This window comes from Arachis ipaensis, chromosome B4, assembly GCF_059453495.1.
Source record: "Arachis ipaensis isolate K30076 ecotype BB chromosome B4, ASM5945349v1, whole genome shotgun sequence".
Classification (NCBI taxonomy): Eukaryota; Viridiplantae; Streptophyta; class Magnoliopsida; order Fabales; family Fabaceae; genus Arachis; species Arachis ipaensis.
In genome coordinates, this window is record NC_142439.1 from 123,554,128 (window position 1) to 123,566,908 (window position 12,781).

General features: G+C 33.7%; 1 protein-coding gene and 1 long non-coding RNA gene across 2 annotated transcripts; both read left to right on the plus strand.

The window, feature by feature from the left end:
• Positions 1-1,841: 1,841 nt before the first annotated feature.
• Positions 1,842-4,591, plus strand: LOC148569060 (uncharacterized). Its single transcript, XR_015880542.1, has 3 exons — positions 1,842-2,473; positions 4,114-4,196; positions 4,330-4,591. It is a non-coding gene; the product is annotated as an uncharacterized LOC148569060 (long non-coding RNA).
• A 7,129-nt stretch (positions 4,592-11,720) lies between these two features.
• On the plus strand, positions 11,721-12,155 carry LOC107636818 (uncharacterized). The gene has a single exon (XM_016340298.1). It carries the CDS (start codon positions 11,721-11,723, stop codon positions 12,153-12,155), a length of 435 nt encoding a protein of 144 aa, XP_016195784.1.
• The last annotated feature ends 626 nt before the right edge of the window (positions 12,156-12,781 follow it).

The window sequence follows — 12,781 nt, forward strand, 5'->3', positions numbered from 1 at the left end:
GTTGGGTTCCGATGACTGTTCAGGTTGCAGTGGGCTTGGTGGGGATTGGTAATGCAGCACCGGCGGTGGGGCTCTCTTCCGTGGCTGCTCCTTCAAATTGGGGGTAAGGGAAACGTGTTTACTGCTAAGTCAAAGAGGGGGTTGGATGATTAGGATAGTAAAAACTAGGATGGTTAAAATTAGGGTTTCGGAGAAAATTAAGGGTGTAGCGTATTTTTATTTTAATTGTGCCAATTTTAGAGTCTATTGTTCACATTGTTCACAAAAGTCATTGTCTACCTAACAAAATCCATAAATATTTATATGTTTAATGTTTTCTTGTTATTGAACCTATCAAATCTTTCTTGCAATACTTGAAATATTTAATTAATACACTCAATCAATTATATCTCAATGAAATATTTGTCATCATGAAAATTGTTAGATATTTTTTTAATTTAACTCCTTTAAATTAAGCCGTTACAACTTCTAAAAGAGCGTCTGTCTACAAAATCTGTATAAATGAGTTTACTTAGTTTCATGTTTTATTTGCCTATTTTTTTAAATATAAGAAAATTATTGTAAATGTTAATTATTTTTTAATTTTGATAATTTTAAAATTTATTATTTTTACAAATATAATTTTATGACAAAATTATATTATTTATCACACTTTATTACTTTTTTGACGTTATATTAATGAAATGAAATCGAATTTTCATTTAAAGAATTAAAACGTATATCGTGTTCAATTCATCTGATTTTTCAACTGAATTTTATGATGCTAATTTGATCTGTCCATGTCCTTAAAAAGTTCATTTTTTAACCAAATTTGTATTCATATTTCTTGCAAAATAAAACCATTAATTTGTCTTGGCTCATATTTATTCTCTTGTTAATTCTGTTTTTTCAACTGAAACATAATTACAAATAGTGAATTGTGCTTATAATGTTGATGTAACAAATGGATATGACAGAGCACCGAACGTGGTTACTGGCTAAGAAAAGATTACGAGGTAGAAAGCTTAGTTAGCAATGCAAGGAGCCGTGATGAATTTGAATGACTGTGGTACACACGGTTTGAAATTGAAATTGAAATCGAATTTTAGAATTTAAAATCAGTGTTGGTTCATGGTGGCCATGAACGTGTTTTATTCTGATGTGATGGCAGTGATTCAGTGTGAGGAGTGACTAAAGAAGCAACGGTGAAAGGACAAATGTGAAACCAATTTTGCGACAAGCACGTAGGTATGGAGATAAGGTACGGTTGGTACTGATTTCTCGTCACGACATTAACTAATATTAGCAGAATTTTTTTTTTTCTACAATGTTTATTAGGCTAAGACTAATCTATCACTGTACTGATCTTAATTTTATTTAAAAATTTATTATTAATTAATAAATTATTATATATACTAAATAAAATTTAAATTTTTAATATTTATTTAAATAAATAATAAATTAACTACTGGATTTACTAATTATTATTATTATTATTATTATTATTATTATTATTATTGTGGGATTACTCAACCCCCAATTATGTTGAACGGTGGTTGTTAACTTTCCTTAGATCAATAGACTTATAATTTGGACATTCGGTGGTTAGAGTCGATACTTAATCCCTAATTATAATCAGGTGAATATTTACATCTAATTTGGAATAAAAATTCATTTTGATTTTTAACTATTTATTTGATGGACATTACGTCTTTTAATTATTATAAAAATAAAAATCAATTTATACCTATTTTTGTATTTGTTCAATTCAGTTTCTGCAACCGATTGATAGCGGGTCACATATTAACGTATTAGATAACATGTCTACATAGTTGTTTCTTTCGTAATAGAGATAAATAATCTCCTGACTCCTGAGCCCCTTATCCATCCAGCGTGATCCCTCCTCCACTTTTCTCATATTCTCTCTGCGAGTGCCTCTTCCCTCTCCCTCCGAAAATCTCTCTCCCTCTTCCTCTCTTATCTCTTCGCCATTGCCTTCCTCAACTCCAAAATTCTAACCCCAACACCCCCAATCCGCCTCATTTTCTCTCCAGAATCATTATCAAAATTATTACCACCGCGCTCACACTCTTCCTTATCCTCATCAGAATAATCATCGTCACCAATAATATTATTACCAGAACTCAAAATTTCAAGAAAAGACGGAGGAATTCCAGTGCTGGTAGAGGAAGTTGACATGGTCAGTGACGAATTTGAACTTCTTCTTGCAGGTCTTGAGCTTAGGGAGGGATTTAGGTGGAGGTATAGAGAGAATTTTGGAGGGAGAGGGAGGAGGCGACGACAAAGAGGGAGCGAAAGAAACGGTGGAAAGATCACGTTGGACAGTTGAGAAATTGAGGAGCTCAGGAGGCAATTTGTCCCTCTTACGAAGGAGACAGTCATGTAGACACGTTACCTGATACGTCAGCATGTGATCTACTATCAACCAATTGCAGGAACTGGATTGAACAAATACAAAAGTAGATGGGGACTGGTTTGTATTTTTATAATTAGGGACGGAATGTCTATTGGATAAATAGTTAGAAACTGAAAATAGCTTTTACTCATTTGAAGTTAATAATTGAGATCGGTAGATGATTTAACATATTTGACTAAATAGTCGTTTAATGATTTTTAACTATCAACTTTATATGAAAATAATTACATATAAATTTTCACTTTATATTCAATGGTTGTCAATTAGTTATATTCATGCTATTACAAGCTTTCTTTAGGCTAAACTTGATCTCTACTAGATCAGCATATGAAAAGTATAATGATTTTGTGCATGAGATATGCATATATGACTTGAGATCTATTATAAGACATTGTCTAATGAAGAAAGAACTCACATATGTGTTTGGGTAATCTGGTATGTGAATGAAAATATAAAAGAGAGATTATAAACACCAAATTATTCTCTTATGAGATGAAAAATGATTTACAAAGTGAAATAACAAGAATATAAGAATTAAACTAATGAAGATTTAGAATATTTTCAAACAATATTTCGGTGATTCTTTTTTACTCATATTTATAAAATAAGAGAATCTTTTGCTCATTGAAACCCTTTCTTTTTTACTTTTAATTACTTGATACATTAAACAACATGGAAATGCCATTTGTTTTTCGGATGTGCAATGCTTTCTTCATATGAAGCATGGTTTCATACAATTGTGTACCGTGGAGAGAGAAAGCATTTTAAATGCTTGACCTATTGAGAACGCTTATAAATGTTTGGAGTTAAAACTATCAGTTTTGTATGTAGCACTAATTGTGAGCTGCATTTCACGCATCTTTCATTTTTTGAGGAATGGAATAGTAATTATTTTCAATATCACCATAAGGTACATTTTGATTTTATTGAACCCTCCATTCTAATTTTTCACTCTATATTTTTATTTATTTATGAGATTATCTCCTATGTTCTTTGACTTATTTGGAGAGTTTTTATGTCAAAACTCATTATTTGTTAGCCCAGAATCACAAGATCCATCTCCCTAGTGCTACTTAGTCCATGGCTATATCCAATATGTTACTCCCATTGTTCCTACTTATGAAACCTCCTTCTAGGTCTGAGTCTAATCTAAGGAACTCAAGTTAATTAGTTGATTCTTTCGAATTTGGAACAAATGATTTTGTCCTATCCTAGACCTCGAACACCGACTATTTTGCTTCCATCCCCTTTATTGATGGATTCATCTATCTCAACTAAAAGATTTTTATATTAATGGACATCCATCTTCCCATTTCAACATTCATTCTTCCTATCACATATGAAATCTCTTAATAGATTTTCACAAATCTATACCCATCTTCCTCGAGGCATCCTCTATCTTATTCCTATTAAAAAGGTTTCTGATAAGAAGTAGTAAGGTTAATGATGCAAAAAATAAAATAGCAGAATACAAAAAAAAAAATAAAATAAAATAAAAGAGAAGTGAATTGAGAGAAAATCAGAATTAACTATTATATATTGAACTAACTTTTTTTTTTTGTATATATAAGGCATTGCTATTTATAGATGCATAGAGACATATTGTGTAACTGAATTTTATAACAGAATTTTAATTATTGATTCAGCTACACATAGTTAACCAAATTCTGTGGCTTCTTAATCTTGATCCTTGACAGCCCTCCTCAAACTGAGTGTATGGAATGAACAAACATGAAGTTTGCCACAAAATTTAGAAAAGAATGTCATCGATAGTGGCTTGGTAAATATTTCAGCTACCTGATCTGAGAATGGAATATTAGTGACAAACAGTTTTTTATTTGTAACTTGGTCCCTCACAAAGTGAAGATCCAACTTGAAATACTTAGATTTGCTTTATAAAATTGGATTTGCAGTAAGAAGGCAAGCACTTTGGTTGTCACAGTAGAGAGTGGGAGTCGTGGTGAGAGATAGACGTAACTCGTGAAGCAGATTTTGTGTCCAAATGACTTCAGATTGAACTGCAGCAATTGTACGAAACTCAGCTTCTGTGCTTGATTGGCTAACAGCACGTTGCTTGTTGCTTTTTCATGCAATCAAGTTTGTTCTTAGGTAGACACAGTATCCAGTAACACTCTTTCTATCATCAGCATCTGCTCTCCAATCAGCATCTGAAAAAGCAAATAATCAAAAGTCAGTATAAGTTGTAAATAAGAGACCCTGATCCATACTTTCTTTAATATATCTAAGTATCCTTTAATGATTGACAATGGGATTGTGCATATATTAACAAATCTTGCTAACAGTAAATGTGAGGTCTGACCTAGTAAGTGTGAGATATTGAATAGCCCGTGCAATAGAACGAAATAATTTTGGATCTTCAAAATGAGAGGAATCATTAGCTGACAATTTTGAAGAAGCAACCATAGGAGTTGTGGCCGAGTTAGCCATAGTCATTTTGGTTCTATTAAGTAAGTCAGTTATATATTTCTTTTGATGTAGTAAAATTTGAGAATTATTCACATAATTGGCTTCTAAGCCAAGAAAAAAAATTAAATTTGCCAAGGTCTTTAAGAGAGAAAATAAAGTGAAGTTGCTGAATTAATAATTGTAATTCAGAGGGGTTATCTCCAGTTAAAAGAATGTCATCAACATATGCACATAATAGAATCACAATTGTATTAATATGTCTTATAAATAAAGAAGGATCTGAACGAGTACTAGTAAAACCAAACTTCTTTAATGTGGTAGATAAGGTTAGAAACCAAGCTCTAGGAGCTTGTTTGAGTCCATAAATAACTTTTCGTAATCTGCAAACAAGAGAAGGATTAATGTCACAAAATCCTTGAGGTTGTTGCATATAAACCATTTTATGCAAATTACCATTGAGAAATGCATTGTCAAAATCATAAGGTCCCACATCGGTTGGGGAGGAAAATGAAGCATGCCTTATAAGGGTGTGGATACCTCTCTCTAGCATGATGCATTTTGACGAGTGAGTGTGGGGGGCTTCCGCTATCATCCCTATCGTCAAAGACAAAACCGTGAGGCCTTGTGTGCCAAAGCGGATAATATCGTGCTAGCGGGTGGTTTGGGTTGTTACAAATTGTCTCAATTGCCAACCTCGAGATAAGGCAATTTAAAGCACAATTCAGATAGTTTGAGATTTAATCACAGGACTATAGATTTGCTCAAAGTCCACACCCTCTATTTGATGAAACCCCTTGGCCACAAGTCTAGATTTATATCTAATGACTTGGTCTTGAGGGTTCTTTTTCCATGCAAAGACCCATTTGCTGCCTATAATGACAGCACTAGATGGTGGGAAGGTCAAATCCCATGTTTGGCATTTTAAAAGTGCAAAATACTCACTTTGCATTACCTGTTTCCAATGAGCATGTTTTAATGCTTATGAAGCTATTTTTGGTGTATTACATATAAACTTTGAATCACTAAGCAAGGAAGTTATAGTAGAAAAGACTCGAGGTTTAGAGATTTCAGATTTAGTTTTGATTTTCATTAGGTGAATGTTGGATGGTGGTGGAGGAAGAGAAGGTGATACTTGTGATGAAGAAGAAGAGATAATGGGTGGTTGTAGAGGTAACACTATTTTCATATCTGAAGTAGGAATTAGACCAATAGGTAATGTGGGAGATTGAAGGTCATGATTTATTGATGTAGGATGTGAAGTTGAGTGAGGCAGATTTGAAGAAGGAGGGGAGGAGATGGAAAGAGAAATTGGTATTTCTAAAGGAGGTGTGTGTGACTGAATTGGTGATGGTGGTCCAGGGATAACTTGTGGTATAGGTAAGAGAAGTGAGCAGTCTGAAATAGAAAAATATTTTGAAGTAAAATGGAAAGAGTATGAAAATCTTGTTTCATAAAAAACAACATTTCTTGATATGTATAATTTACCTGATGGAAAAAGACACTTATAGCCTTTGTGGCTAAAATTATAGCCTAAGAATAAACATAAATGGGACTTGTAATCAAATTTATGTTTGTTGTAAGGCCTCAAGAGAGGATAGCTAGCACAAACAAATACTTCAAGGAAAATATAATCTGGTTGCTGATGAAAGAGTTTCTCCAAGGGAGATAATTGATTGAGATTGGGAGTGAAAAGTCTATTAATGAGATAAGCAGCAGTTTGGAATGCATAATTTCAGAACTATAATGGAAGAGCAGCTGTGGCAAGAAGTGATAGACCAACTTCTGTAAGATGTCAATGTTTTCTTTCCACTGTCCCTTGTTGTTGATGTGTTTAAGGACATGAAAGTATGTGAATGATTTCCTACTCAGTCAAATACGTCTCGAAGAAATTCGACAAAAATTCAAGACCATGATCACTTTGTATAGCTTTAAGTTGATGCCCAGTTTTTCTTTCCAAAGTAGTTTTATATTGCTTAAAAGTTGTTAATGCTTTAGATTTATTAACGAGAATTGTATCTACTATAAGCATCTACAAAACTAATATAATACCTAAAACCATTCTTAGAAACTATAGGAGCTGGTCCCTAAATATTTATGTAGACAATTTCTAAGAGATGCACATACACAGATTGAGAATCTAGAAAAGGAAATTGATGTAACCTTGCCATAGAACAGAATTCACAAACAGATATAGGAGTAGAGCATTTTAAATGTGAAATTTAATTTTTATTTAGAATTTGTGAGACAATTTTCATAGAAGGATGGCCAAGTCTCTTATGCCATGTATCTATAGAATTATTGAGAACAGAAGTAGCAGTCAATGCAGTTTGTTGCTTTACACAATTTGGGATTGGGAAAAGAGTTTCTGGTACAAATAGATTGGGAAACACATAAATTTCATTCTTAGCTATCCTTTGCAGTAGATGATTCCTGGTAGCCTGATCACAAACAAAGCAATGGTGAGGCCAAAACTAAAAAAAGACTGAGTTATTAGCTGCAAATTTAGAAACGCTCAAGAGATTTTGGGTTATTTGAGGCACAATTAATATAAATTGGTTAATTTGAAAGAAAGAGCAGTATTTGAATCATAAAGAGTAGAAGAACCAAAGTTAGAAATATTGGTACCTTGACCATTACCTATATACGACTGATCTCACCCATCTAATTCTCAGCAGCTTGAAAAAGGTAATTAGGTTTAGCTGTCACATGGTGACTGGCTCCAGAATCAGGATACCATGCTGTATTTTGTGAGGATAATGATGGTGGTGGTGCTGCCAAAAATGCCCTAGGTTGTTGAAAGGATGGTGGAGGAGCTGAAGGGTGATATGATTGAGCTGAAAATGTTGCATTAGATGACTCAAATTGCTGGTCAAATTTGTAATAACAACTCCAAGCAGCATGTCCGGGGCGATTACAGATCTGACAAAACAAGTGAATTGAGTTGGTAAATCTGCCACCTCTCATGAATCTTCCTCCTCTTTCTCTGCCTCTAAAAGGATTAAAGTTTCTTTGAAAATTCTGATCTGAAGGGATAGAAGATTGAGATAAATTGGCTAAAGAAATTGGTTGTGAAGGTTTCTTAAATCAATTTAGCATGTCTTCATATGCTACCAAGTATGATACTGTTTCAACTACTGTTTCAACTACCATTTTTGCCATGATAGTGCCAACGAAGCCTTGATATTCTTCAGTGACTCCATCAAGAATGGTTTGAATATATTCATCTTAGAGAACGGTGCTTCTAAGGCAATTGATGAATCTACTAATTGTCTAATTTTTGTAAGATATTCAGTAGTGGTAGTAGTGAATCTTACATACTTTAATTGTGATCGATGACTCTGAATTCTTGCCCTTGACAATGCTGTAAATAATTCAAGAATAGTATCCTACATCTCATAAAAGAATTTGTAGTGCACAATCTTGTTTTTGAAGGTTGTATCCATAGATGCCAATAGCCATGTCATAAGAGATTTGTCCTGGAGTCTCTATTTTTTGAAGGTTTCTGATTCAGTCTTTGTTGGCTTTGCTGGGTCTCTATAATCCACCGTTTGAGCTGGAATGTTCTCCTTCTTAAAGTGGCTTTTAAGATTCTAACTTTCTACTATGATGATTGCAGTTCGTCTCCACGTTAGGAAGTTATTATCATTGAGCTTATTAGAGATAACTAGTAAACAATATTTGGAGTTGGAAGCGTTAGAAAGGATCATAGCTATGGTGTCAATCATTAAGCTCTGGATACCATGAAAAGGTTTCTGATAAGAAGTAGTAAGGTTAATGATGCAGAAAATAAAATTGTAGAATGCAGAAAGAAGAACAGAGGAGAAGTGAATTGGGAGGAAATCAGAATTAACTATCATGTATTGAACTAACTTCTTTATGTACAAGACATTGCTATTTATAGATGCATAGAGACATATTGTGTAACTGAGTTTTGTAACAGAATTTCAATTATTGACTCAGCTGCACATAGTTAACCAAATTATGTAGCTTCTTAATCTTGATCCTTGACACCTATAAGCTAGTTATTGATTGGAATTTCTCCTTATCCCAGCCATGAAATAGGACACTAGTACAGATTATTCATGTTTCTCTTACTTAGAAGTATTTTGAATCTATTCGTAGTTTGACGTACTCAAACACCTCAATGATCACCTTTCCATAATCTTTATTTTCTCTTCCATCAATAAAAATTCCAAGAACGCTAGGTCAAGGGCTTTGATTATAGTGATACCTATTTTTGCTTCAATGAATATGCTCTTCCAATATCTCATCATGAAGCAAGTTTTTTGCATAAGTAACACAACTTTTTTCTTCTTTCCCAATTTTCATTGTTGATCATGCCATTTAAGAAAAATGGGTTGTTTGCCTATCCAGAAACAGATTCAAACTTCCAACCCTCTATTTGTTTGAATTCCCGTGAAAGTTGTCCATGAATCTCGCTCTAAATATTGGGTCAAAATTAATCATGTATAACGACATCTTTGATTCTTCTTTCAGTGGGCCTCCATGTCTTAACACTGGTATGGTTCTGCCACCTTTTCTCTTTTAATATTGGCATGCAGATTCTACTTTTTGATAGCCTCGCTCTTACATTCACACCTTTTAACTTCTATTCCTTCTACTTTTTATCACTTTAATAACTTCCTCCTGTGTTTGAATTCGAACAAAGTTGAACAAAATTTTGTGTATTGGTCTCGTCTTCCTTGATAGATAGAGAAACAGATTGCCACCTAGTGCCAATCTGGGACTAACTAGCTTTCCTTTTCTGTTTTGTAACTAACTCATTCTTGCAATTTGTTTTTGTTTTTCAATCTATTTTGCTCTCTTTGCTATACACTACAAGAAAGACGCTGAATATTGTCAAATTTTTCGTTAGATTTGGCGTCACAAGTTACCGATGGATTTACCGATGAATTTACTAGCAGATTTGACAATTAATTCATCAGGTCTAAACAATATTGGCATATTCTATTTTTTTTACGGTAAATTCACCGGTAAAAATTGGAGGAAAATAACCAAAAATTGGCACGACTTTTATCGGCAAATGAATCTAACGCAAGCTCTTTTAATGAAACGTCGCATTTTAGTCACTGTAATATGTTACTAGCAGATAATCCATTAGTAAATGTGCCCTAAATTTGAACCGCGCGCCATCTCCTCCTCATTTCGAAAGAACCTCTCTCTCTCTTTCTATGCCAACCAACTTCGGGAGTTACCTCACCTAGCGTCATCACCACCAACATTCTCCAAGGACTATGTGGAGTCGACTGGAACTCATTGCGTCGTGTGAGGAACTACTGCCATTTGTGCTGCTGCCGCTGTTGTTGTCGTCGCTAGTCCCTCCTAAAAGTAGGTTGTCCTCCTCCCGCTCCTTTTTCCTACTATTTTTTGGTAATTTTAATTAATGGTATCCCTAATCGCAGCCCTGATGTTAGTTTATTTTGATAAAGCATTTTGAAATTTAGATTGAAATTAGTGAACTTGGAATATAAATGTGGCTACCCTTGTGTTTATTGGACAGATATTTCTTTTTTTAGATCCCCATTTGTTTAAGGTTCTTATTAGGCTAGATCCTGCAATTTGGCACTTAGTCTATGGGATAGCTACTATTTATTTTCTTGCTCTCACATTTTTTGCATTCTCAGTATTGAGTTCAAAGAATACATGACAACTTTGATGATGACAAATATTTGATTGAGATATAATTGAGTGCATTAATTATATATTCCAAGTATTGCATAAAAGATTTGATAGGTTTTGATTTTCAGCAAGCAATCATCAAGCATATAAGAATTTATTATGATATATTCTTACCAAAATAAGAAGGAAACAAAAATGAAAGATTCTATGAATTCAGATTTCAAATATTCAATATTGTAGATCGGCCTTCATTATATAGTTGACAATCCTTCAAGGATGAATACAAGAAAAAAGAATCAATCATAAGTAAGAACCATGTCACATAAATTGGACACCTGCTACACTTGTTATTGATGAATAAAGAAGGAAAGATTCTCTCCACAATGCCAACGGTTAGAGCATTAAAGAGTGCAACGACTATCTTGATCAAAAGGAAAATTATTCCTACATTAAATAAGAGATATGAAACTCTATATATTGATGAATCATCAAGGAAGAAGACAACTATTTTTGTGCACATTGAATATCATAAAAAACAACCCTTATTTTTCTTACTTCTCTTTTGTCTAGATTCAAGTTTATTTTGAGAGATACAAAAGACAAAGAGAGTAGTGCATACGAAAGCCATTTAACCTTTGTTTGAGTGTTTTGATTTTGAGTACACTTGGTTTTCCTTAACTAGGTTGGGTTAGCACCTAGGTGATTTACTAAACTTGGGATAGCTTAGGTGAGTTACAAGAGTGTGAGTCTCTTGGAATTGGTGGTGTTTGTAATCAATCTTGATTATAGTAGAAATTCTACCATTGTTGTGGTGGAGACTGGACGTAGGTCACATTGCACTTCGTGGCCGAACCAAGATATATCGTGGTGTTACTCTTCTTCTTTCCTAAAATCTGCAACTTTCATTTTCACTTTATTTTCCTACTATGGGATGAGACAAAAACAAAAATAATCTCCTGTGTATCAGTTCAGCTATGTTATCTAAAAACGTGTTATCACTGGCGTTTTCTTGATTCAACCCTTCTTCTCAACGGACTTGGAAACTTTCAATTGGCATTAGAGCTTAGGCTCAAGGGACAAGCTTAATAGTTTGAAGTAAAAGATCCATAACAACCTTTGTGGCTTACACGTTTACTGAAGGACAATCATGTTTTAGACCTTCTTTCTTCATTGGAAACAACTATTCTTATTGGAAAGAATGGATGAGGATTTTCGTGCAATTAACAGACTATAACATATGGTCATATGGATGATCATTGTAAATGGCCCAGATGTTCCTACCAAACGCGATGTTAAAGGTAATATTGTTCTGAAGAAAGATTCCGAATGGACAGCTGAAGAAAAGAAGAATGTGGAGATAAAAGCCAAAGCTATCAATATAATACATTGCGCCACTAGCTTTGAGAAATTCACAAAAGTTTCAAGGCGCAAAATAGCAAAAGGGATATGGGACAAGTTGCAGCTCACACATGAGGGAACTAAACAAGACAAAGAAACTCGTGTTAACATGATTATGAATGAATATGAAATGTTCTTCATGATAAAAAATGAATCTATTGATGCACTGTTTGAGAGGTTCTCCATCATCATCAATAACCTTGATGCAATGGGTAAATACTTCTTTGAAGTAAAACTTGGTAGGAAGATCTTAAGAAGTCGTACCAAGCAATGAGAGACCATGAGCATTGCCATATCTGAAACTAATGATCTCAACAAGATTATTATGATGAATTGAGAGGAAAGCTTTTGGCCTATGAATATACTCATCTCAGCAATGATAATAAGAAAATAGAAGTGGCATTTAAAACAAAAATTACATCAAAAGAGGAAGATGAAGAAAGCTTATCCGATGATTCATATTAACTCCGCTCTTTATTCAAGTAGTTTTCTGTTGGCAAAATTACCCGAAGCCTATGCTTTTTTGAATCCAATTGTAGATATTATGCCAGTAATACCCTTACTCTTTTTTCTTTTAGCTTTTGTTTGGCAAGCTGCTGTAAGTTTTCGATGAAATAGTCAATTGGAATAAATATCCGAAAAAAATTCGGAATTTATTCGCAACTAAAAATTAGAACATTTCAAAAATTTAAAAGATCAGATAAGTAAGAGTTAGAATTCATTGTTGAAAAATTGAAAAAAGATGATGAAACAAAAGGGCAGAGGCAAAGAATGTCCATAAAAGAAAGTGCTAATGGCCTCGTAGGATGGCTTGAAAAGTGACAAATCTGATTGTGAAGCTCATATTTGTCTCATGGCAAATCAAGATGATTTTAAGGAGGTAAATTTTTCTAAACTATC

Excerpts from the sequence above, each read along its gene's own strand:
- LOC107636818 (XM_016340298.1), top strand. The coding sequence starts at position 11,721 with ATGGTCATATGGATGATCATTGTAAATGGCCCAGATGTTCCTACCAAA.